The sequence below is a fragment of the Chiloscyllium punctatum genome, chromosome 5 (assembly GCF_047496795.1).
Source record: "Chiloscyllium punctatum isolate Juve2018m chromosome 5, sChiPun1.3, whole genome shotgun sequence".
In the NCBI taxonomy this organism is placed as follows: Eukaryota; Metazoa; Chordata; class Chondrichthyes; order Orectolobiformes; family Hemiscylliidae; genus Chiloscyllium; species Chiloscyllium punctatum.
The window spans coordinates 37,567,349-37,595,166 of NC_092743.1; the positions used below are offsets into that span (position 1 = coordinate 37,567,349).

Sequence of the window (27,818 nt, forward strand, 5' to 3'; positions counted from 1 at the left end):
GAGAGAGGGCCTCAAATGCATTTCGTTGGTTATGAACTATTGGTTATTCCATAATGGTGGGGTCATAGAAATTGTGCTCTACTATCTATCAACTCTCTACAGTTCCCTCATATTAGCCAAAGTTCTCAGCTGCAGAACCATTTGCCTCTAGCCAATTCTTGCAAACTTGGTACCAAGCAGCTGGCAGTGACATCACCTTTTTACAAGTGAAAAATGACTGATCTTAAACGCTATGAAGTCAAGACAAAAATAATTTGCAGTTAGTTATTGTGAAAACCAGCTACCCAGAGATGGTTAGTGGGACTCTGCTGGTCAAAATGGACACCAATTTTGCATGTGGCAACAGTAACAGGACTTCAAGAAATATTGCCTGTTTCTAAAATGTTTGAGGCACTTGAGGTATGGAAGTAGTCATTATATACATTATGGGCAATTGTAAGTCACATGGAAAATTCACCACAATAAAGTGATTGGAGGTGGTCATGATCGTTTCTTTTCAGACTCATCTTGAGACAATCTGTAAAGATTCCCAGAAACAACATTCTGAAAGTGTGCCATGGACTTCCAATTAAATAATGTCAGGTGATTAAAATAGTCCACACAGAAATGAATGGCATGTGGTTATACTCTTAAAGCAGCTTTTCACATTTGGTTTAGATTACATTTTAAAAAAAAAAAGTTGTAAAGAAATCAGAAGGCAGCCCAACCTCAAACCATTCATCTAAAGAGTTCACAACGGTCTCCATCATGAAACAGAGACAGTCAGATTGACCTTAGTCCATTCTTCATTTGAACAGTAAGCTAGGGTTATTTGTAGTTGATAGGGTGAAGGCTGGTGAGAATTCAGATTTTCTGCTGATGTTCATTTCCAGAAGTGTGTTAAGTCCAGCTGAGGCCACAATCCATCTAGATTGACATCTTTTGTGGTTGATTAGACATAAAAATAAGTGGTCTAAGAATGAAAAATCCAAAGCCTTCACTGAAACGAACAAATAAGCTGACAGCAGTAGAGGGACAGCCACTTTATACAGTGCATTAGGCAGTTGAGAATTGTTTTGCAAAGTCAGGCTGCAAGCTTACTGAAACTGAAGAATATTTGCGCCAACCCAAACTTTAGAAAGAGCAAATCAAATGGCAAACTCCAAGAGGGAGTTCCATTCCAGAGACCTGAGCAATATTCCAAGCTAACACTTTTGTACAGCACGGTGCGTGTGCGTGTGTCTTGGGCTTTTGGATCAGTTATCTTTCAGGAGGATAAGAAAGTTAGCCCAAAGCACTAATTTCAAAGAAAGCAATGGTTAAAAGAAAGCAATTAAGTGGTTAAAAAAAAAAATCACAACACCAGATTATAGTCTAACAGGTTTATTTGTAAGTACTAGCTTGGAGTGTTGCTCCTTCGTCAGGTGATTGTGGAGTAAAAGATTGAGACACCATTTATAGCAAAAAGTTTAGTCATGCAACTGAAATTATATTTTGAAAAAAGAATTGGATTGTTTGTTAAGTCTCATCTTTTAGAATGATCATGTTGGTTTCAGTTCTTTCATAGGTCAATCCCAGAACAAGTGATGTTCATGTTTGGGAGCTGGATAATATTATCTGTCAATTAACATCAACAAGAGATTGCCTGGCCATTATCCCATTGCTGCTTGTGGGCAAATGGCGGTTTTGTTTCATCCAATCTTGGCTAAACTCCAAAAGTAATTCATTGGCTGTAGGACTACCTAGATTGTCGTGAGATTCAATTTTTCTTTCCAATTGTCCTTCCTAGCTTATTGGAATATTTTCAATAATGCATCTCAAGAGGTCATGGGAAAGTCTTTGAAACAATTAAAGCAAGATTGGAATCTCATTTACTGTTATTCATGTAAGAACAATAAAGAGGTGAGACTTGCAAAGGTTTTATTGGTTAAGACGTGAGAGAGGTTAGTGTGATGAAATAGACAACTTTTCATTTCAGGTAAGACAGTTGGAGCTGAGCATTTTTCAGAGGTCAGGTAATTGACTAGTTAATGAAAACTTCAATTTCAGTCCCAATGTGACATCCCACACCTAAAAACATTAAAAAAAACAAACAAACATTCACATGGGAAGGGAGACGAAATGGTTGGGGAGAGAAATGGAAGGCAGAAAGAGCAGTAGTTCTGTGGTTAGCACTGCTGCCTTACAGGACCAGGGACTCCGGTGGAAATGAACCTAACTGTATGGAGCTTGTACATTCTCCCAGTGTCTGCATGGGTTTCATCCAGGTGCTCTAGTTTCCTCAGTCCAAAGATGGGCTGCATAGGTGGAATGGCCATACTAAATTACTCATAGCATCCAGGGGTGTGCAAACTCTGGACTAATCAATGAAAAACGGTTACAAAAGGATAGGAGTGGGTCTGGGTGGGATGCTTTTCAGAGGGAATGCAAATCTGATGGGCAGAATGGTTGGTTTCCATCCTGTAAGAGTCTATGAATTAGTCCCATTTCACAATTACCTGGTGATATCACTGGATGGGATGGTCATTCACACAGGATCACAGAAAGTGACCCTTTACTCAGTTTAACTAGCATTTTCTGGGAAACAGAAGACTGACTAGTCCAATAAATGTGTTGGATAGAGAAAGTTGCAAAAAAAAAAGAAGAGAATTATCTAAATCAAACTCCATCAATTACTCTAGTCTTAGAGACTTTATAGCATATATACATCCTATTGTTTTTCTTAGTGAAAATGGTCAACAAAACCAAGGTTTAAATTCAAAGCTCTTTAACCAAATACTTAAGCAAAAATCTTGTTCCTGAGAATACTACCCGGATTTCTGTATCAGAGTGATGGACACTTCTGTGCCTTCCCAACAAGAGCTGCTGATCTGAAACATGCTGCAGTTAGCAGTTGCCAAGTGGAATCCGCAACAGCAGCTTAGGTTTCCACAGCACAGCCCTTCTTGATGAAAGATGTCTCAGAACAGAGCACTAAAACAGAAGGAAGGGGAGAAAGACCAAGAAATAAATTAAAGGTGCAGGGCTAATCCAAGTCACCTACCAAGTCATGCCTTCAGTGCATTCTGGGCCAACATGGCACCTATTGTTAAAGTTACATTCTCAAGTGAACTTTAAGTTGTGGGATTTACGTGAAATAACTGAAACCAACATGCCTATTCTAAAAGATGAGACTTAAACAATCTAGGACCTTTTTCAAAAAAAATTTCAGTTACATCACACTAAAAGTTTGCTATAAAATTCTGTGTCAGATGATCGTATACTCCACAACCACCTGAAGGAGCATTACTCTGAAAACTAGTGCTTCCAAGTCTGTTGGACTACAACCTGGTGTTGTGATTTTTAAACATTGTCCACCCCAGTCCAACACTGGCACAGCCAAAGAATGCACTTAGTCAGGGACAGTGGTGGCTGGACACTGATATTTCCACCTTCACCCCAATTAAGTCCATGGCAGGAAGACTTATGGATGGCCTTCTCATTCCAAAACAAGTTGAAGCTCTTGTTGGCAATGAATATCCAAATAATAAAAAAGGGCTTAACCGGATACTGCTACTATTAACCCACCAGGAAGCAACCCCCATTTTGTTTGCTTACTAATTCCCAGGGAGGGTCTCCTTCATTGAGGATGACTGAGTATCATGAAGTTTTTTTTGTAGGGTGTGCGCTGCTGAAAGCTAGGAGACTGCTTCAGCACAACTCCATCTCACATACAACCAGCATAACAATGACAGGAATCTCTTGTATTGTAGTTAATGGTGAGGTGCTGGTTTTATTGATATTTGACCCCAAAAAGACAACATATCCAGTAAGACCTGTATTTCCAAAAGTACAGCATTTTGAGTTCAAAAACTATGGTGGAATGCATGGGAGATGTGGCCTTTAGCAAGTTGTGTAGCAACATTAGGTAACAGGTGCAGTGAGGCCCATCTCCAAATTGAGATCATGTTGCTCCATCATACACACATTTCATAAATGGTTGAGATTCTTCCTAGGCACCAGAGAGATGTCAATTGACACTCATCGATTGCTAAATGCCTTTAGTGCCACACCTCACTTATTAGTATTCAGACACCCATCTTAAAGATGCTGGGAAAAATCTCAGGGAAACCAGTGAGTTCAGCTTGCCACTTTCTCTCAAGGACTTTCATCTTGGAGAAAAGGCACCAACACTCCATTTGCACTAGCCCCATGCACTCTTTATCCAACGTTTCAGAGCCTCTAAGAACACTCATAGCACATGTCTGATCCACATTCAGGATGACTCTACAATACAATGATTGCCAGTGCAGCATTAAAATGTTGCGGCAAAAACACTGCACTCAGACAAGCATTCAGCTCAGATGGGACCGGACTACATCTTCTTGCTTAGTTTCAGTAAGCGAGCAAGCAATCTGGTTTCTCTGAGCATTTTCACCTTGCATTGGCTCACTTTCTTTTTGCACTTTACCCTCCTCAGCCAGAAATAAGGCTCATAGAACTTCGGTTTTGTCTTGCTAGCTAACAGACACCACCAGGGAGCTCAGCAGTTGTCAGTCGATGAGGATAGCCTTTGCCCAGTTTCCCAGCAGTGTACACCTCTGCTCAGTCCAGGCCCTGTTAGGGATCAGAATCAGCCATCTCTCAAGAGAGAGAAGGAGCTGAATGACAGATTCTCACCACCCTATTATGGCCTGTTGTCCTTATGAGGGTGCATGAGGCAGGTATTATAAAGGATGAAAGCAGTAGCACAGCTTTTACTATTGGTGCAGGTACACAGTTGTGCTAAGAGAGACAGTAGACAGCAGAGGTTATGCAAAGTTGATCCCGTCAAAAGTGGGAGAGAGCAAGAGAGATGTTGCAGACAATAGAGCACAAGCCTTGGTGGCAGGTGGGTACTGTAGCAGATATAGAGCAAGTGGGAGATATTGAAAAGATGATCTCACATTAGGGGGCCGTTGGAAGGCCACTGACCTTCTGCCTACATTAATGATATTCCTCAAGACTAAGCTAGGTGGCAGACTCAGACCAGCTTTGCAGAGTCCTGGGGTCAGAGGAACTCCCAACTGTGCCACATCCAGCAGGGACCTCTAGATTTCTCCCACAAAGCAGGCCACTGACTTCAGTCTGCCATGATGCAAGATGGAGAGAACACTCACTAGGCCTCATGGCTTGAAGTTAAGAAAACTTCAAGTCAGACTTAGCCAAAAAAATTAGCCCTATGTATTTAATCCAATGCTGTTAACCTCAGCTGTCTGTAATATTTATTGTTTCAAGAACATTCCTTAAAATAGTAAATGACTTCTGGGGAAAGAGATATCATAAGCACATTTGGCTCTTGCCTATCTGGTCCTAGCATTACTCAGTAACCCTGTGTCACAAACCTACAGGTAAGCAAGTTTCTTCTCTACCTGCACCAGGTACTAACAGTTGGAGTAGTGTTCAGTTCTGTTCACACTTATAGGAGGAAGGATATTATTAAACTGGAGGAGGTTCAGAAAGATTTATCAGGATGTTGCTGGGAATGGACGGTTTGAGTGGAGTTAAGACAGGCTGACTTTCGCTGGAGGGTGGGAGGTTGACCATATTGTGGTTTATAAAATCATGAGGGGCATAGAAAAAAGTAAAAAAAAAGTGAAGGTCATTTCCCTGGGGTGAGGATGTGGAGGACTTCAAAACTAGGGGACACATTAAAAAGGTGAGAGGAGAAAGTAAAAGGACAGGAGACAACTTTTTTTTTAAAAAAAAAGAAAAGCAGAGTTGTTCGTATGTGGAATGAACTGCCAGAAAATAAAAAGTGGTGGATGCAGGTACAGTTGCAACATTTAAAGACATTTGGATAAGTTCATGAATAGGAAAAGGTGGAGGGATACGGGCCAAGTGCAGATAGGTGGGAATTGTTTAGCTTGGGAACATGGTCAGCGTGGACTAAAAAAGTTGAACCAATAAAGGTCTGTTTCCATGCTGTATGACTGACTAATTCAGATCACTAAAAGATAAAACAAACAATGTATACAGAAGGCAGAGATATGGAATAGAAATCACGCCTAAAATCTCTGCAGAGGACAGAATAAAAAAGATAAAAGAACAGCTCCTTCTAACTAGATACTGGGTGGTAGGAATGGAGGCAAGGGATTCAGAAGTACAGTTGGGACCTGGGTCTGAAAGCTTGGTTGCCTGCTGCAAGGAGGTAGGTTTTCAGACTTGAGGGTCTATTTATAGTAGATAATTTTAAACTGGTTGCTAGCATGATCGCTCTAAGCTGGCCACCCCCACTGCTTAGTGAATGTGCCAGCATCTTGGAGGGGCCTTTCTACAGCAGCCCAAGGGTCCACTGAGTCAATGGCTGTGGGCAGAGAGAGAGAGACCAAGGACCCAGGTGGGTTTCCTCCCTTGAGGGTCCAATTGCCCCCAGGCCCTGCAGTTTAATATGTGCATACCTCTTGGGCCACCCTGCATTCAGGCATACCAACCACCACCTTACCACTCCCAATCTCAACTACCCATGCACATGGTGATGATAAAGTTTAAAAGAAAAACCACACAAATTGAGACAAGCAGAGATTAGCAAACAGCTCAAAAATCAGAGGCAGGCAGGGAGGGAAAGAGATCCTTTATCCCTTATGTATCATACAAATTTGAACCTAGGTCAAGGAGAGGAATGAAAATGGTTTTAACCCACACTGATTTTCCATCCCATCAGTCTTGGCTGGATTTGGAGCCAGATCAAGGAGGTGAAAGGCCAATATTCGAACATATACTGCCTTCCAGTCTCCAGAGGAGTCCCAAAGATACTCTAACCAAGCCCATTTCCCTTCAGAATCAGCCTTGATGACATCATTACCTTATGACATTATTGGCTTAGTTGAAGGCAATAGACCATTTTTGACAGCTCTCCTCATTGCAGGTTGGCACAGGCCCATCTAATTTTATTTTTATAAGGAAGCATTATAGTTACAGCTGCTTTACTGAAGCATTTTTCCAGTCCTTGATTTCACTTAACTCTTGGTGCTCTATGAATGGAGAGCTTATTCCACCCATGGTGTATTTTAGAATGCTTCATGGCACCATGCTCCAATAAAGATGGATTCAGGCAATGACCTTGCCAATGCTCTATAACCTATCCAACCAGGGTCAAAAAATTAGAGGTGGCTTGGTATAAAATCATACATGTAACTAAGTTTTTTTTTTAAGAAAAAGTATCCACAATACTACATCATACTGGTTCACTGGAGTCATGTATTGACAAACGTTGGGCAGAACCTTTGAGTGCAAGTTGCAGAGTGTTCATTGGAGGGTTTTATACCATGAAGCCCAGTGATTTCACACTGCATCTTACCAAAATCACCTCTAACTACCTATCCACTCCATGACATTGCTCTTGCCCAACTTGTGCCCCATCTTACCACTGTTCCCGGAACAATTCTTCATGCATTGATTTTACAGAAGTGAGTGGTATCCCTAGTGTGGCATCATCTTACAAAGCCATTTGTACACCCAGCCAATGGTACCCCACTGTGTGGCTTAAAGATCCTAATGTACAGGGCAATGCATTCACCTCTGAGGCAATGACACAAGACCAGGCCAACCTGGTCAGAAGTTGCTACACAGGTCAGTAGACTTTGCTCAACATTCAGTTGCTCACCCTTAGACGACATCATGATTGATAGTCCCAAGCAGCTAATTGACTGTTTCCAAAACCCTGGACTGGTATTGAAAGCTTCCATCGACTTACTGTGCCAGGACCCTCTGAGCACAGCAAAATTCTCCCTTGAATTGACTACAGCCTGCTGACCATGACAAGCTTCCTGGCTTTGTGTCTGCACTAAGTAGCAAGCCAAAGCAGAAATAATAGGAGCTTGGTATCTTTAGCGGAGGTGAATAAAAAAAGTGCTAGAAGTTAAAGCAATGTAAGGCAGAGATGTTGGAGCATCCAATTAGGGTCAAAGAGATTAAGTACGGACAATAAGCAAACAGTCTATAGTTGGTTTATTGTTGCTGGTGCAGCATTAAAGTGCAGAAGTGCACTGCAAGTGGATTGGATTTGTGCCAGGAGAGTTCTTAGACTGGTAAATGTCAGATCCCAATGTCTACAAAGATAGGGTGAGGTGCTGATGTCAGTGTCCAACCCAGTCTTTTGGAGAGAAAGTAGCGGACAGAGGTTGCCACATAACCACTGACTTCCATGTAAGAGTTTTGAATTCTAGCTTGTTCGGCAAGGCAGGAAGCTGAATATTAAAAAGTGTTGTGTTAAGATGTTTAACAAACTGCAATCCTGTCAATTTGACAATGCCCTGCTCAAACATACTGACCTCAACTAAACAAAAGCATAGAGTTGGGAGTCAGAGATAGGCCTTGGCAGAATTCTCATTAGATTCTACCACAAATCTTAATGTTCAAACCCCTAAACGGCTCCATTCCATATCGGTTCCGATAAGTTGGGAACAGAGGACAAAAAGGGTGACTACAGTGTTGCTATAGAAAGTGTTTGCCAGACCTCATGTAGAGGACTTAGTTATGGTCACCTGATGATCTTATTCAGCAAGACCATTCCCCCTTGATGATCCACGGTATCTGTGGTGAAGACAGTTTTGTTTTCAGGTTTAAAAAGTTTTGCATTAACCTGATTTTTAAAAAACAAAGAAAATTGAAAAATCAACATTGTAAACTTACCAAAAAGAACAATTACCCTTGATCAAGAGTTAAACAAGTGACTAGTACAAATGCAATGGCAAAGCCAATGAACAATGGGTTAATTAACATTGGACTATACTACATTACATGGAAAGGCACTGAGAGTCAGTAAATTTCAGTTCAAGAGACAAGTAATTATTGGTCTGAAATGTATATATGGTCTGATCTGAAGGCAGTCAGCAGGATTGCAGGACATGGTACAAGTAGTGGCTGGATGGAATTCAGTAGAGAGCATGAACAAGAAAGACAGGAGGCTGAAAAAAAAGAGAAAGCAGACAGACTGAAGGGCTTATTACATGATTTTGGTCTTGAAATTAGTTGTTTCTCTCCAGAAGCTGCCAGACCTGTTGAGTTTTTCCAGCACTTCCTGCTTGCATTTCAGATTACTGGCATCTACTGTATTTTGCCCTTTAGCGTCTACTCCCTCCTTGTTTGCACAAGTATTTAAAAACTTGAAGTGTACATGTAGGCAAGGAATAGGAATGACTAAGCTCCACCCTCTCAGTCATAACATTTATTCAGAAAAGGCACGAACTGAGGAGCACCCTCTTGTGATCAGCTCAGATATTGCATTGTATGGTTTTGAAAAGTAACATAAAAGCGGTCAGCCCAACACAGACTGAAGAGGGTCACACACACACACGAATTGACGATGAGTAAGATGTTAAAAACACAGTAACAAGTAAAGAGATTAAAAATCTTTATTTTCAGATAAAGGCAGAGTCCCAAACTTTCAGACAGATTCCTCCAGAACCATTTTCTGGATCCTGAACTGAATTTTAAAGGCCTGTATTGAATGCCAAACTGTGATTTGTTCCAAGGAGTGGTGGTGGGCCTTTTTCTGGAATTACAATGCAGTGGGTCTTATGTTACAAACTGGATAGTGCTGGTAGGTTTCTTGCTGAAGTTGAGCGAGTGAACCAATTGCATTTTTAAATGACAATTTGGTAGCTTTGTCATTTTTACTGATGTCTGCTTTTTATTTCTAGATTTTACCTGCAAATTAAATTTTTAATTTAGTTGAAGTGAAGTGAGGTTATTTATATTATTAGTTTGATTAACTGGATTACCAATCCAGTAATACACACACTGGACAGGACTGACTTTGCTGATCCAAAACAAATCCATAAGCAGACCCTGGAGGGGGAAATCTTTACGTTACTGCAAGCAAACACCTTAAAGGCTTGCACACATCTCAAAGTGGTAGTGCACAAGTACAGCATAGTAATGAAGCAAGGAAGGCATTAGGATAAAAAAAGGTTGTCACTACTGCTGGGACAAGACTGAACCAGACAGAACTTGCACTTGTTAGTGCCTTTCACAGCTTCAGGGTATCTAAATTAGATATATTCTAGAACTAGCCAAATAGTCACTAATGCAATTTAAGAAATATAGCAGCCAGTTTGCAACCCCCTCTGCTCTTTCAAAATGGTCTCACAAAAGGATTCATATTTACCAGTGTGGCCAGGTTTAAAAACTTACATCTGAAAAAGGTGGCATCTCCTACAGTACAGCATTCCCTCAGTTGTACCTGCAGTGTCAGCCTGGATCAGTTGTTCAGGCAGACAAGAGTATTATTTGAACCCACATTCTTCTCCTTCAAAAAGTGTGTGGAGGCATGTGCTGACATTGAAGTTCCCATGTTGGTAATTTATTGATAAAATGTTCTTAACACTTACAACAGCAAAGATCACTTGAGATCTATGATAGCACAAACCCTATCCCCCTGTCACACAGTGCTACCATGAGGAAATAATGGTTAAGTGGTGTTGTCCTACTGCATACAATAGGGAAAGTCTTTTAGAACCAACAAGTCTAGGACTTTAAGGCTATCTAATGGCCTCACCATTTGTCTGTTCAGTTCTTTCTGGCAACTGTGACAGTTGATGACACTCTTCCCTTCAGTTACATGGTTTCAGATTTAAATCCTGCTATGGGGTTCAAGCAGGAACTAGGTCTATGCTCCAGCATGGAACAAAGGAGTGCCATGCTCAGTTTCCCTCTTTCAATTGAGACTCATCTGCTGAATGTAGTAAAAAGAATAGAGTCAGATGTACAGCACGGAAACTGACCCTTCAGTCCAACTCGTCCATGCCAACCAGATATGGTAAAGTAAACCAGTCCTATTTGCCAGCACATGTCCCACATTCCTCTAAACCCTTCCGATTCAGACACCCATCCAGAGGCCTTTTAAATACTGCCATTGTACTAGCCTCCATGACTTCCTCTGGCAGCTGATTCCATGCATGCAACACCCTCTGAAAGTTGCCCCTGAGGTCTCTTAAATCTTTCCCCTCTCACCCTAAACCTATGCCCTCTAGTTCTGGACTCCCTGACCCCAGAGAATATACCTTGTCTACTTATCTGATCCATGCCCCTCATGATTTTTAAAATAAAACTTCTATAAAAGGTCACTCCTCAACCTCCGATACTCTAGGGAAAACAGCCCCAGCCTATTCAGTGCCTCCTTATAGCTCAGATTCTTCAGCCCTGGCAGCATTCTTGTAAATCTTTTCTGAACCCTTTCAGGTTTCACAACATCCTTCCAATAGGAAGGAGATCAAAATTGCATACAACATTCTAAAAGTGGCCTAACCAATGTCCTGTACAGCTGCCATATGACCTCCCAACTCCTTTACTCAATACTCTTGACCAATAAAAGGTACTATTTCAGAAGAACAGAAAATCTTCCCTTGGTGACCTGCCAATACTTACCTTTTAAACAGGCAGATTATCTAGCTATTAGCCCATTGCAGTTTGCTGTGTGGCATTGGTGGCAGGATTTCCTACATTATGGCAATGATTACATAAAGAGCAATTTTGGATTAGTGGTGCTGGAAGAGCACAGTAGTTCAGGCAGCATCCAAAGAGCAGCAAAAGTTGATGTTTTGGGCAAAAGCCCTTCAATCAGGAATAAAGGCAGTGAGCCTGAAGCATGGAGAGATAAGCTAGAGGAGGGTGGGGGTGGGGAGAAAATAGCATGGAGTACAATAGGTGAATGGGGGAGGGGATGAAGGTGATAGGTCAGGGAGGGTGGAGTGGATAGGTGGAAAAGGAGATAGGCGGAAGGAGATAGGCAGGTAGGACAAGTCCGGACAAGTCATGGGGACAGTGCTGAGCTGGAAGTTTGGAATGAGTTTGAAGTGGGGGGGGGGGGGGGGGGGTGGAAAAGTGGTGTGGTGGTAGCAGGAAGGGGAAAATGCGGAAAAACTGTTGAAGTCCACATTGATGCCCTGGGGTTGAAGTGTTCCAAGGTGGAAGATGAGGCATTCTTCCTCCAGGCGTCTGGTGAGGGAGCGGCAGTGAAGGAGGCCCAGGACCTCCGTGTCCTTGGCAGAGTGGGAGGGGGGAGTTGGAATGTTGGGCTACGGGGCGGTGTGCTGGATTGGTGCAGGTATCCTGGAGATGTTCCCTAAAGCGCTCTGCTAGGAGGTGTCCAGTCTCCCCAATGTAGAGGAGACCGCATCGGGCGCAGATACAATAAATGATATTAATTGATGCACAGGTAAAACTTTGATGGATGTGGAAGGCTCCTTTAGGGCCTTGGATAGAGGTGAGGGAGGTGTGGGTGCAGGTTTTGCAGTTCCTGCAGTGGCAGGGGAAGGTGCTAGGATGGGAGGGTGGGTTGTGGGGGTGGGGGGGGCATGGACCTGACCAGGTAGTCAGAGAGAATGGTCTTTGTGGAAGGCGGAAAGGGGTGGGGAGGGAAATATATCCCTGGTGGTGGGGTCTTTTGGAGGTGGTGGAAATATCAGTGGATGATTTGGTTTATGTGAAGGTTGGTAGGTGAGCACCGGGGCGTTCTGTCCTTGTTACAGTTGGAGGGGTGGGGTCTGAGGGCAGAGGTACAGGATGTGGACGAGATGCATTGGAGGGCATCTTTAAAGGAGCCTTGCACTAATATCATTTATTGGATCCGTTGCTCCTGACGCGGTCTCATCTTCCACCTTGGAAGGCTTCAACCCAAGGGCATCAATGTGGACTTCAACAGTTTCTGCATTTTTCCCCTCTCCCCCCCCCCCCCCCACTTCACCTTCATTCCAAACTTCCAGCTCAGCACTGTCCCCATGAATTGTCCTACCTGCCTATCTCCTTTTCCACCTATCCACGCCACCCTCTCCTCCCTGACCTATCACCTTCATCCCCTCCACCACTCACCCATTGTACTCTATGCTACTTTCTCCCCACCCTCACCCCCACCCTCCTGTAGCTTATCTCTCCACGCTTCAGGCTCACTGCCTTTATTCCTGATGAAGGGCTTTTGCCCGAAACGTTGATTTTGCTGGTCCTCGGATGCTGCCTGAACTGCTGTGCTCTTCCAGCACCACTAATCCAAAATCTGGTTTCCAGCATCTGCAGTCATTGTTTTTACCTAGAGTAATTTGTTGATTGTAAAGCCCTTTGAGATGTCCAGTAATCATGAAAAGTACTATATAAAATACAAATGTTTTCCCTTTTCTTGCCAGAAAGGAGGTGTCAAAAGGAGATAAGAGGGGCCTCATTATAGCTAATACATATTTCACTGCCTGCAGTGACTTTGAACCATTCAAGAGTTTTGCCCGAGTTGACAATTATTGACACTGCAGTTATTGCCATTTGCTCTTGGTCTACAATAATGAAAGCAAGTTTGACTAGAGGAGCCAGCGTTGGAATGGGGTAGTCAAAGTTAAAAAAAATCAAACACCACTTATGTAGTCCAACAGGTTTATTTGGAAGCATTAGTTTTTGGAGCACTGCTCTTTCATCAGGTGGTTGTGGAGGTTAGGATCATACTCAGAATTTATAGCCAGAAGGAGTCCAGTGTCATGGAGATGTGATACAGTCAACAATCTTTTATAATGGGATATACTGGTTTTTGTTCTTGGATATGTAAATACCAGAACTCAAATTATATTCAAGATGCTCAGCTTTTTAAATAGGTGTGAAGCCTGTCAGTGTCCCAATGCTATGTCAGTATGACAAACCTGCTGTACAGTTTTACATGAATTCGTGCAGTCTGAGCAAAATAAAAATGTAATTCTACAAAAACAAATTCACCCCATAAATTGGGTGCACATATGGGAGCAACAGATTGAATGTGCATCTTATTGTATGCATGTAGGTGTCAGTGCACATGATAGAGTATGTAAGCTTGGTTAAGTGTGTGTTGGTGTGCGATGGGGTATGTCAGAGGGTGCGTGTCAGAGAGTGTGGGGGTGTATGAGCATATGAGAGACAGCTTGTGTATGACACGGTCTGAGAGAATGAGAGTATTTAAGAGTGTGTGTGTATCATGCAGTGGGGTCACCTGTAGTGTGACATGAACCCAAGGTCCCAGTTGAGGCCATTCAAGGGAACCAAACTTTGCTATCAGCTTCTGCTCAGCCACTCTGCATTGGTCAGAAGTTCAAGTTTTCAATTCTTAATCATTAACCACTATCTTCCTTGACAAGAGAATGTTTGGAGACAGAATTGAGCTCTGTTGCAAACACTATACTTCACACTCAAGTGCCCTGCCAATACTAATGGCCACAAGTTGAAGCTTGGCACTGGGTTAAGGCAAAGTGCATGTCATAGATGTGAAATCTGAATTTGGTGAATAAATCTGAAACAAAGGTTAATCTGTGATTGGGATCATGAGACAATTGAAAATTGGTGTAAAAATCCATCTAGTTCACAAATGCCTTTTAGAAAATGACATGTCATACCTTACCCACATGTAACTCATACCAACAAATATGGTTGATATGATACCCACTGACATGGGTGCAAATGACTACCATGCCATTGGCTCATCATGTACACCAAGTGCCAGGATTTCAGGATATGCTCCATGGGCAATGACTGCAAATAGGAAGGGGCAGTTGCATGCAAAGTGGGATTTCCCCTGAGGTATCTGGGGCAATGCAGGGTACAGGCTGACTTCTAGTCCTGAAGATTCTGAAGGACCTCCTGTTGGACACCAGGCACCAAAGATATTCCACAGGCACTAATCAAACACCCATTGTCCACTGATATTGTCATCCAATGTGCCAGGCTGAGCCATCATGGCATTCAGGTCTCTGCCTGGACAACTGACATTGGAATGCTGCAGCAAGGATAAGCTGAACCAATGGACACAGCCAGCACAGAGTGGACAAAACTTGATCTCCAGGCTTGCATTTGCTATTATAGTGCTCACTCACTGACCCTACTGGATAGTCAGCATCCCTGACCTATATTGCCTTGGCCTTTGTGCTTTGTCTCTTTAGCCAGAGAAATCATTCTTTCTTTGTATCTGCATAAAATGCCAATCAGCCTGGCCTGATTGTCAGTAGGCCTCAGTCAAGTAAAGGGGATAGCCTCCATTCAGTGGGCCTTGCCCCAGTATGTCAAGGGCCATCTCCAATGTTAGTCCAGGTGTTCTGAAATGGAGAGTCAGCCAGATCCATAACGGATGAGGAACCAAATGTCGGATAGCCCAACAAGGAAAAGTCTGACTTTCTACCTTATTTGGTGTTTTCCTCCTGGCAGCTATTCTGGAGAGAAGTGGTCAGAGTGGGAAGGTCATTGACTTTCTCCCTACATTCATGTGTATTCTTCCAGAAGGCTGAATCCAGGTTACAATCTGACTAGACTGGCATGATGTGGTGTTATGGCCTCCACTGCTGGTCCTGGGAGGTAGTAGTGAGCCACCTCTGCATCACCACAGCCAGCAGGATCTCTAGATCCCTGCCCATGAACTGGGGTGATTTCCCCTGCTCTGTCTATCTGGGGAAAAATGTCAACAACCATACAGGGAAGTTCCAGACTGAGTGCTTGACCAGGTAACTTTTTTTAAAAAAAGACACTGGTGCCAGGGATGCTGGTGAATTCCAGGATATCTGCTGAATGGGGAGTTGCTTTAGGCATAGTACCTAGAAAGAGTCAGCTGCAATTGAACACAAGGGATGCCATGGGACTGGGTAAATAGTTTATGAGCTGAGCTGTTAAGGTATAGCAAGAAAACTCACCAGGCCTCAGGGCTGAAATCCCTCCATAAACTATGATGGAACTTGGACTTAGCCAAAAATTAATGTTAAAATTCAAACCAATAAGTGGTAGTGAATATAGCCATCCCCAGCATAGAAGATTATCTTGCAATTCCCTCATGGATAATACTACTGTGAATTATATAGCAGCTACATCAAGGCAGCTGTGACACCAAGATATTTAAGTGACTAATTTATTATGCAAAGCCAAATAAGAATCAGAAATGAAAGCTGAGAATTGTACATTGCGATGATACAAGATGCAAATTGTAGCTACAATAGAGAACAATGAGGACTAAGCTTCAGCTTCAAACAGCACAATTGGGAAAAAGTTTTTGGAGATTACCTCTACTAGAGAAGATCAATGACATTGATGAAAAGCAGGAAACATGTCCTGTATTCCTATCACTTGACAAAGATTGTTAACAGTTAGGTTTTCCCCAAAATCCAACCATGCCTACTGCTAATAACTCCCCATCCTCAAAAGATGCTCTCTTGCTATGGAGGAGATCCTTGCATGTTTACATAAAAGACTGAAAGTTAGCTGGAATAAAATTCCAAACTCAAGTCAGACAGGTTGAAATTTGGAGTCAGACTAATGGATATTCACCAGCTATCCTGGTAGAATCCAGATAACTACTGTTGTCTTTAAGATGTTGATTGTTACATAAAACACTCAGATGACGAGTCTTACAGACTAGCACATGTAAAACGTGAACTGTAGAGAACTACAACCTATTGAACATAATGTATGATAATTCAAGAGACTCCTATCTTGCTCTGGGCAGGTTGCAAATGAAAGAATGTGATGCGATTGCTTCATGGGCAACTAGATACAGGAGTCAAACTAATTAGATTTAGCCTAAGGCCTTCCTGCAGCTCCCCACACAACACATGTATTTTTGGTGAGCCAAACTCCTGTATTACAAAATATAACCCAGGGTTAGGGAAGTCTATATTCACCTTTTGAAGCATCTGGCACACCGACACTGCCACTACTATATCATTGTTACTTTGCTGCCATGATCCTGTTGGACAAATTTTAAACGTCTACTGCTGTTGACTAAAACAACGTACTACTATATTTTAAGTATGACCATGGATTGAACTATGAGCTCAAATCCTACCACAGCTATCAATAATTCTAGAAATTTATGGACTAGCATCAGGAGATAAAGAAACTAAACCAGGAAAATTGCCATATTGTAGGAAAAACCCAAGTAGTTTCTTAATGTCCTTCAGGAAAGCTAACTAAAGCTCTTACACCCTTTGGACTAAATATGGCTACAGTCATTATGGTTCTTTATTGTCCCTTAAATTTGTGAAAACTCATTGCTTTACTACTCATAGTAGTAAAGAACATCTTTAAAGGCCAGCTAGAGGTAAACAATAAATGTGCCCTCTTTACATACTCAAATTTAAAAACTGCTTTTTCTTGATCTACTATCCTGGCTCACTGAGGTAATATTCTGGGTTTGTCTACTCTAATTACTTGATTTTGTTTTTATTCAATGAGATGAGGGCATTGCTGACTAGGCCAGTATTTATTGGCTATCCCTGAATGTCTAGCAGGCAGATAACTTGAGTTAGATGTAGGCCAGACCAGGCAAGGACAGCAGTTTCCTTCCCAAAATAATGAACAAACCAGATGGTTTTTCTTGAAAAAGAAACAGACAAAGGATTCATAGTCATCTTTAGACTCCATTTCAGAATTTTGTTTTGGAATTTGAATTCAAATTCCACCAATCTGCCATGGCAGGATTCAAACTCAGGTCCCTGGAACATTACCTGGGTCTCTGAATTAGCAGTCCAGCAATAATACCACTAGACCATCATCTTCCCTGTTATATTTTGTAATTGTGGTCAGTGTGGTCCACAGAGCTTCATGTTTATTGCATCAGATGATTAAATAGTGTACACTGGCATTCTCATGAGAGAGGTCCTTGCTGGGAAGGCAACTTAGTCTCCAGCTTTAGGGCAATTTTAATCAGTGCGGGGAAAGGGAAGAATGTGGGAAAAAAGAAATTGAGCCACTACCCATTTATCTTACTGGAAGATTGAAACAACTCATGTGATTAGGAGAGAAGAAGAGGAAGTGACCTCGGGGTAAATTCTAGATTTTAGCTCTTCACGGTGGGATGGGGGTGGTGATTGCTTACCAGCCTTGCACTTCTTGGTGAGCCTACCCTTATATGTAAACATTGAGGTTTGGCACCACTGGCTATGCTTCCAGTACAGGCTAGTGGGCTGAACAGAGACAGATGCCAACATTGTTAACTGAGGTCAGTAGAATTGGCAAATTCTGCCTGTGGCCAGTCTGCAATGCATTCTGGGTTAATCACTGTCTCCAGCTCAACCCCTGTGAAGTTTTCAAAGGAAGAGGGATATCCATTGCATTATATAATCTAAAAAAAGATGAGAAAAACAGATTGAAGGGTATACATTGGTTGAGATTTACAGCTATATGCATATTAATTTTACTGATATGGTTAATATGGTACAGATGTTTAGTAGCTCTATGACTGGACAAACAATACATAGGTTTACTAATGTCTCTTGGGGAAATACAGGGGTTGGGATTAAAATTAGGTCTTGTTTTTGTGAAACACTAAATGAAAAACGAAGGTCAACTCATTTGCCAATGCCCATTTTAAGCTATTGCGGAAGATGGCCAGATTCCTTTTAGAACAGATTTTGGAAACTAGAGCTTTTAACAAACCTGCTCTAAAGTGGTTTTCATTTTTCATGCCCAAGTCTGCACTCTGACCTTCGACTTCCTCTTAAAGAAGGGCTAAAAAACACATGACAGCAGACTCTAGACAGATGATAGTGTGTGTCTTAACAGCTTAAAATAGAACAATTTTTCTAGATACGGAGGGTACAACCTTCAAGACCCACCATTATGACAGAAATAATAGCTGCTAAATCTTGTGACTAGGCAATGAGATGGGTTGGTACAGAAGATTGACTGTAGTATTGAAGCAGCTAAGATACATTACAGGAACATGTTTACTGTGTGTCCAACACTGGTCAGGTCATGTTGATGCTAAGTGTGGGTGGGTGAAGTGGAAAAATAAGTGTGACTCCACACAAGCATTGTGGGTTGTGGAGAATATCTATTAGTGATGGGATAACATTATAACCAACATGGTTAGCTTGCATTCCTTAAGTTGCTCCTCAATGCGCTGCTGAATCAGTAACTCAACCATTCACCCCATTATTTAATAATATTTCCAACCATTAATGTAACCCTAAAAATTCACACTAGACCAGTATACTTGTAGGGTATTTAATGGTGTTGAGATTTTACAGGCTTCAATTCCCTCACTTGCCCATAGCAAAATGAATGCAAGTCAGTCATAAGCACATACGCCTTGTCTAATTCCACTCAGAGGGAGTACTGCACTATTAGTAGTGCAGTTTTTTGGGGAAAAAAAAAGATTAAAATGAGGACAAAAGCAAGAAAAATAAAAATTAAAAAAAATCTCTTGACAGAGTTCCATCATCTTTAGGGAATTGCAAATGTTCCAGCAGGAATCGTTGATAAGCAGAAAAGTGGATTCTCCCCAACCCTCCCACCCCAAACTTCCCTATTCCAGGTTTATAGCCAGGGCCAAGTGGTAAAACTCTTGCTTCAATGTGAAGTTACAGGTGCCAGTTCCATTTTGGAGAATAGAACATCTAAACTGGCACTCCATTTCAAATGGTGTGCAGTACTGTCAGAGATGACAATGCTCCAGTGATCCTCTCAGCTGTACATAAAATAGCGACCACATTGTATTTCTTTGGGAGATGTTTTTACAAAAAAAAAAAATCCTAATCAATACAACATAACTAACAAATCATTCGTCTCAATATTCCAAGGTGTGAAGGAACACGTGTACTTTATGCAGTTTGCTAAACATGTTTTACTCTGACAAGATAATTAGATTGAGATGCAACCAACTAATTGAGGTGTTAGAAATAGCCATGAGTTGAAATGGTGCTAAAGAAATGCAATGTTGTAGAGGCTGTTGTGGTGCAGTGATAGCAGTCCTACCCCCTAGACCACAGAGGCTCAGGTTCAAGTCCCATCTCTGAACAGGTTGATTAGAAAAAAAATTAGGTTAAATAAAACAATTTATTAAAAATTCAACTAAATAGTTTGTTTATCCATTAAACATGAGAGAGTCTGCCAAGAAAAATGGTCTTTTAAATTAAAGAGCAAAAAACAAAACTGAAGACGTTGTCTCTCCCCCACCCCAATCATCTTCCACATGCATCCAATTTGCAGTAACTGAAGCTACCAGCCAAAACCAGCAAGGCTTGGGTCTGAGAGTCAAGTCAGAAACACATTGGAATGATCTGCTTTGTGCTGATCGAACTAACTGCATCCCAGGCAGGCCAGGCTCACAGCCAGAAACTCATTGGCTCAGGTTCCCAGTAGAGCACAGGGTCAAGCCAACTGCACGCTAACAGGTGATTGCTGAGCCCAGCACTGCTCAGTGCAGATTTCTACCCAAATAGAGATTTTTAAACTCCACACCCATCTGACCCACTTTCCACAAGAACAGACACTTAGCAGTCACTAGGTGCTAAATGTACCATTTCTAATCCCTCTACCTACCTTCTGACAACTGTTTCCTCCCTTCTGAAGCTGAAATCCAAAAACACCATACAACAGAGTGCTTATTCTGGATTTGTGGTGGGTGATACTAATGATTGTAGGTTGCTCAGTCTGGGAGTTGAAATCAGGGTGAAGCCAGGGAAGGTTTAGGTGTAAGTGATTGTGCCTTGCTACCCCGACACATCACATACAGCAATTTTATTTTTGCAGAAGATAGTTAGCTGTATTGCATACAATAAGATCTCATAACCAGCCAGGAGTTGAAAGCTAGTTAGTTATTTTCTTTTGGAATTGGTTGTAATAGGCATAATGGCCTCTGATAGAGAATTCCTGGCTTACGTGTAACATCTATCCATAGGCTGACAAGACCTCAGATTAATGTTTCACTGGAGCTAAGCCATCTCCATCTTTATTAATGCCCAGAAGAGGTGTCCTAGATAGTGATCATTTCTTGGATTAGGCCTTAAACTCATTTCAAACCCAAAGCAAGAAGATAGTACCAAATAAGCCTCAAAGGCAAGTTCAATAGGCCTCATCTAGATGTGGGAGAAACACCACATTTTTTGCAAGTCCTTATGGATAGCAGATTGGATATGAAATTGGGTGGGGTCAGAATAGGACACTTCTCAACTTGATTTCTGATTGGAGCAGTATCAAGTGAACCTAGAGTTCAAGGTCCAAAAGATTAAGGAAGACTTGGGGCATGATTCATGGCATAGTCAGAACAGGGTAGGGGAACTTTGGCTACAAGATAAGCTGGCTAAACAACTTTTCATAGTTATTCAGTGATATGAATAAAAATGGGGACCCCTAAAAAAAAAAGCTCATCTCAAAAGGTTCTTCCTTGTGACAGTTGCGAATCCAAAGGGCCACTTGTTACAACACCATTTTCCATTGACCAAAAACAGCATTCAGTGACAAAGCACAGTTTGACATGGTGCCAGGGAAAGTGTGGGAGACATTGTACCAGAGGGGAAGCACTCACAAATGTCAGGTGACCACCAATAGAAGGTGAAGAAAAAGGATAATCTAATTTTTCTTGATTCCTTCATGTAATGTGGATATCACAGACAAGGCTAGTGTTTATTGCTCATCCTTAATTGATGGGACGACAGCTCAAGAGTCAAAGACAACAATATTTCTGTGGGTCTAGTGTTAGATGTAGATAAGACCAGCAAGGACAGTAAGTTTCCTTCCCTAAAAGATATTAGAGGGCAAGATGGGTACTTACAACAGTTGGTGATGCTTCATGGCACTATTACTGATATTAGCTTTAAATTCTATACTTCATTATCTGACTTTCAATTCTACCAACTGCTTTGGAGAGATTTAAATTGGTGCTGCCACAACATTAGCCTGGGCCCCTGGATTACTATCTCAATTATCCACTACGTCTCCCCTAAATTTGCAAGAGGTCCTTCAAACTAGACCAAAATGCACCATTCACTGGAATAGCCAGGCAGATGCTATTCGACCTAAATTTTCAGATCAAAAGAAGCAGGAAAGTTTTTACAAAAAACAAACATTGTGACTGTTTATATTTCTTGGTTAAAATCTTTATCTACTTCAGAAAGATTCCAATTTAAAGCTGGTCTATGGATCAAATCCCCACCATGACTCACTCTACCTAAACTCCTCCTGCAACTACAATAGACAATTCTGTATTCCTCTAAATATTATGCATGCCCCACTTCCTTCATCCCACCACTAGCAGCTGTATCTTTAGTCATCAATTCCTGGATTTTCCTCCCTTAAGGTTCCTAACTTGTGTCTTCCAAGAAGAGTTATGAAACCTACCTTTAGATTAACTGTCCAACATCCCTTCTGTTGGTTGGGATTGGAATACACTCCTGTGAAGCATCTTAATACAATAAAGACACAAGAAAATTGCATGTTGGTGTCCCTGACAATTTGATAAGTGATAAAGTAGTGATATACATTTCTAAAAATATCAGCCAGTGAGGGAGCCCTTGCTTCAAAATGCCTAATTTTCTGGCAATGGATAGACACAGATGTGGGAGCCTGGGCAACAATACTCCATAGTTACTCCCCACCATTGTGTTGGGCATAGCATGTTCCAAGCAGAATCCATCAACTCAATAGTTCATTCCTGGAGGTCAGTGGTCAATACAAAACATCATGTCAAAGCCTCTGGTGAATGCAGTTTATTCAATCTGACCTTGCCAGTTGTTAGGGGAAAATGATGGTCTTTCTTCCTCACTGAAATTTTAAGAAAAAGAAAACCAAACATAGCAACAGCAAGCATGAAACAGATGCCCACACTCCAGTCACTGGCTGTTAGGTTGAGAAAGCACAGGTCAGGGAGAGATTGACATTAATATCAGCCTCCAGCTTATGCCCTGCTGCACTGAAATGTTACACATTGGGTTCCACAGAAATATGGGAAGGCATCCTAATGATTCCACAAACACTTCCCACATTTTGAAAGTGGGGAAGATGGGGTTGGATGGAGGATGGTGTTAAGATTGTAATGAAGACAGAGCCTAAGATAGATTACACATCTTTTGAGAATCTCAGTGGAAACTGAAACCAGCCTTTGGATATTCTGTTGGAAATTTTCAGAATTTTGTTGCAGAAAGGGAGTGTTGACCCAAACCTTTAGACAGCATCATTTTGATTTGCAGCTGTAAGTCAAAGCCACCACCCTAAGCACGGAGATATCAGAGAGAGTCTTAGTGTTACACTCAAATTGATACATATAACATTCAAAGTATCTATTACTGGCAGAGCACCTTGCTAAGTCTGTATGAGCATGCTTCTTGATTCAGGTCACTTTGCATCTTAGCAATGGGTACCTCCAACATCGGTGATAAAAGTTTGTTTAAAAATGTGAGCTGGGGTGCTTTTATAGGCGTAAAACCATTCACTGCCAAGGGTACCCACAATCACATAACATCTCTACAATTCCCCTAACCAAAAAACCATTTGCTGACTTGGGGCTTCCTTAATAGTTGGGCTTTGCCAAGTGAAAGAAATAGAGACCCTAACCTTCACATTAGTCTTAAGTAAGGCTTAAACTAATAGTTCAATTCTGCAGAGATTTCTTTTGAGATAAAGGTAAAAGGAGACTCAGGGGTTTACAGACAAACTAGAACTGTTCTTCTGACCCAGTTAGTTGGAATGTGTTGAAGTGTAGAACCAAGCCAAAGAATACCCTCCCCTACCATCCCTGTAGTTGAATAGGCCCATTGCCAAGCGTCACAAAGGTGGTATTTGAATAAGACATCTGAATAAGTGGCATTTGAAGCACTGCATCACCACCAGTACAATCTCATTTAGAACTGGAATTACATGAAAATTTCTAAATAATATGCAATGAACTTAAACGACAAGGGGAAAGTGATTAAGTCAGCCCTGCAAATAGAAGCCCACTACCTTGTTTCAATATGTGCAGAGACTAGAAAGGGCCACTAATCTTTGCTGAGCTGGCTGATCTCATACAGGATGATGGTCATAACATCCTTAGGTGACAGAAAAAAAATTCATTGGTATAGCCAAATGCATAGAATCCCAGTGCATTTACATCCAAAGTGTTTTGAAGTGCAGTTACTTCATATTGAAAACATGGCAGCCACTTTATGAACAGCAAGCTCCCATGAACCACAGACAGGTAATAATCTGACTAATCTGTTTTTGATGTTAACTGATGGATAAATAGTAACCAGAATGCAAGATTTTCCCTGGTGTTAAAATGCTGTGGGATCACAGTGTGCAGGAAGCCTCATCGTGAATCCAGCACTTCTGACAGTGCAATGCGGATATGTCTGAACTTCTGCCTATTAGGCTCTGAATTCACAGCCTTTCCACTTAGGAGGAGTGTAATGCACTCAAGTGGATGAAAGGAAAGTCCCATGACACAACTGGAAGATGAAACAGCAGTTTTCCCCAGTGTAATATTCATTCTTCAACCAACACCACAAAGAATTTGGTCATTACCATATTTCTGTTTGTGGGATCCTGTTTGCTTAAGTTGGCTGCCACGTTTCCTATGTTACAACAGCAAGCAAGCTTCAAAAACAATATTGACTGTCGTCAAGTGCTTAGGGACATTTTGAAGTTGTGAAATGCAACAGCTTTTTAAAATGAGACACTCATTCATTCCCAACAGTAACTAATACGGTGTTCAGTCCTAAAGCTCAGGAATGACATTCAGAAAAGACTGTCCTTAATATCCATGTCTGTCTATGGAAGTCAGCATAAGCAGAAGCTGAGGAGTCGTGACCCAAGAATGAGAACTTGGAAAACCAGAGAGATACATTTCTGTAGTTTGTATTATGGAGAGGGGAGAGATCTTTGCCATGTGTGGAGCAGATTCATAAGGAGCTCCTGGCACAGTATGGCATTCTATCTCCTGGTAGGAGAGAGAAAAAAAGAACAGTTTAAGGGTGGAGTCTGCTGGATATGACAAGACTTAATTCCGTCCTAAGAGCCGAAGTTTCACGTTTAGCTTGCCAGTGGACCAAACAGCTGTGGGATGGTGGGGCACAGAGAGAGAAACTTTCACCACCATCACTCCTCAATCAAAACGGTGTGACCCATGATCCATGGACTATTCTGGGAGAAGGAGGGAACAGCATCACCCACTGCCCATTGTGTTGATTCTCAATGAAAACTCAAATCATTAAAAAGGGAACAAACTTTGAATATTCAAAAGGTGAAGACTTTACCAATTGAACAAACGCTAGGATGAATATTTGGTCAAGTCCGTTTATACAACAGATCGAAGAGTTAAGGCTACCGGTTTCCAAACAGTTTGTAGTTTTATTTAAAAAGTTCAGCCCGAATATAACAGTTTGTGACATTGATTTTTTTTAAAAAGGGTGTTGAATGAGAATAGTTGATGTCAGGCCATGACTGATCTCAGTTTTAATCTACTTGGGAAATTGGTAAAAGAATGACAAACTGGTTCAACTTTACGAAGGTGTTAACACATTCGAGATTCCCACCTGTACTAAAACAACAGAGCGGACTATCAACACGGACTTCCTTTGAGCATGCGAACGGAGAGCGAAAAAACCAAGACATTGCAGTTAGGGAATGTCTCCAAACTACCATTTAATCTAAAAACACAAAAAAAGTGTGGGTCCGCGAGTTCCACCAGGTTTTACTGCGATGTTGCTGTCAGGAGGCCAGCAGAACGAGCGATCCAATAACCTTTCTCTGCAAAGCGGCGGCTCGGTTTTGAGAGGCAGAGAGAGATCTGCAAAACAACAACACTGTCCCTCTAAAACAGGTGCTCCTTGAATATTGTAAATAGCGGACTGTAACTTCGGCCAGAGTACAGTTTTATCGATAAACACCTTTGATTTTGCATCTTCAACCAATCAACATGAAGTTATCCTGTTTGCTTTTGCCTTATATTTCACGACAATTTGGAGACGTTGCCTAATTATAAAACCGTTTTGTGTCCAGGGCAGGGCGCTCGGATTAAATTCGGATTAAGAGACGGGAGGTTCTCTTGTGGGGCGGTGAGAAATACAGAAACATCTGATCAATTATTACAAAAAAAAGTGTAAAATTGAAACGTGACCGAACCTTCTGGGTCATAAGGTCAATTTCCAACTTTATCCATTTCACCTTTTCTAAAGGAAGAGGTGGAAGAGAATTTCTTTTCCAAATAAAAAGCTAATATTTTAATATGACTACCTTGATTATTTCCTATCTGAAATAGAGAGAATGGTGTGGTCTCATTTTTTTTACCCTTAACGTTACAATCCACTCGTCCCAGCCTCACCTCACACCCTGCAACACAGGAGACCGGTGTGTTTTGAAGGATTCCCTGGGATTAGATCCCCAATCATTTTTTTTTAAATGCCGTAGGTTTTTTTTGTAAAACAGCATGTGCTGACTTGTGTTATTATAGCTGGTAACTGTAAAGCAGTCTCAAAAATATAAGTGAATCTGGCGGTCTCACGAAGAGACGAGGAAGGTTTCGGGGCAGGGAAAGGAGAGACTGTCTACATAACTCGAAGCTGTAAAAAAAAAAGAGTTCCAGACTCGGAATCTAACCCAGAGTTTGATATAAACCGCGATTTAGTATCTATATATAATATTCTGCCCTCCCAGCTCTTGACTTACTGTTCTCACGTTTAACGCTTTGAGTAGGCGGGGGCCAGATAAAGAAAAGTCAGTAAGTGTTAAAGTAGTAGCTGATTATTATACACAAGAAAAGGTGAGAGAAGCCGGAGCAATAAGTGACAGCATACGCCTCCTCCCCATACTCACTGTATTGTCGACCAACACTGCACTTAATACATGAGACATGACATGAGAGAAAAGCACACAGTATAACATACAGACACGATCAGACTGGATCGCGACACAATTTTTCTCCAAAAGGAAAAAAATGAATCAAGTTTAAAGTGTGTAAGCGATCTGCCCAAGAGAGATCAAACCACATTTGGGATTTTTTTTAAAAAAGTATTTAAAAATTAGAATTCCACAAATACAACCTGCAGCTGGGAGCTGCGTTGATCGACTCCAGTACAGAATCTCAGAGACTGAGGCGCACCCAGCTAATTTCAACACTTACTTAGATTTGCAACTGTGACAAGAAAACCAAGAAAAACCAGACTAGAAACATTAAAAATTCTGGAAACTTTTGAAGCAGATCCTATTTCTTAGAGAATGCTTTTTTTAAAAAAAAGACGAAACTTTGCAGAGATCTAAGAAAAAAGTTTGAGAAAAAGTTTTGTTTTGGGGCGTGTGGAAATCACAAGAAAAAGTTAGAGCTTGATAATAAAATTTTGAAAGTTGTCAGGACGTACCCGAAGTAGGCAGTGGTGTTGCCGATGGTCAGAAAGACTACAACAGCGAAGAGTTCCCATCCCAGAGAGCAGTGTCCATCCAGCATTTTGCTGTACCGGCTCGGAAGCTGACCATCTCGTTTCGTATTGAGGTTAGTTTCTGGTGAGTTTCACGAACGCGGCGTCTTCTTATAGTGAGCCGGAGAGGCAGGCGCAGGCGCGCTTGACCGGTCCGCCTCCCCTCCTCAGCCAGCCAGCCAGCACCACAACAAGCGGACCACGGCCAGGGTGGAGCTGCAAGCAGCGGGAGAGCGATAGAGAGAGAGAGACAGACAGTGCGGGCGGCATTGACAGCTGCAACCGGGACTACAGAAAGTGGGGAGATGCAGTGGGCTGCAATCAGGGCGGTATCGAAAAAGGGGCGGAAATTAGAGGGAGAGAGATTCACTCGGACAGAGGGAGAGATGGGCAAAGTAGGCAGAGATAAAGACAGAGGTTTGGGAGTGGGGGGAGGAAAAAAAAACTAGAATCAGGCGCAGGATATTTCAACTAAACGGTGTTAAAATTAGGCGAAGTTGGAGCATTAAACAGAGGGTTGGAGACATCTGGATTGAGGTAAAAGAGAAGCAGCTGGAACTACACGGCTGGACTCAAAAGTAATCGAGATTTAGGCAGTATTTGTGCATCAGAGGGGGAGAGCTGGGATTAGACAGAAAGAGGAGAAAACTGGGCTAAGACAGTTTCCAACTTTATTTCCAACAAACTTGGATTAGACTGGAGGAGAGAGAGAACTAAAATGTGACT

General features: G+C 41.8%; 1 protein-coding gene across 1 annotated transcript in view; it reads right to left on the bottom strand.

Annotated features, from left to right (window-relative positions):
* Positions 1-27,204, bottom strand: part of wnt9a (wingless-type MMTV integration site family, member 9A) — an 82,487-nt gene extending 55,283 nt beyond the window's left edge. Inside the window, exon 1 of the mRNA XM_072570049.1 lies at positions 27,036-27,204. Within this exon, the coding sequence (XP_072426150.1) occupies positions 27,036-27,121 (86 nt within the window). The 5' untranslated portion in view covers positions 27,122-27,204. The remainder of the gene's footprint in view (positions 1-27,035) is intronic.
* Between the last annotated feature and the right edge of the window lie 614 nt (positions 27,205-27,818).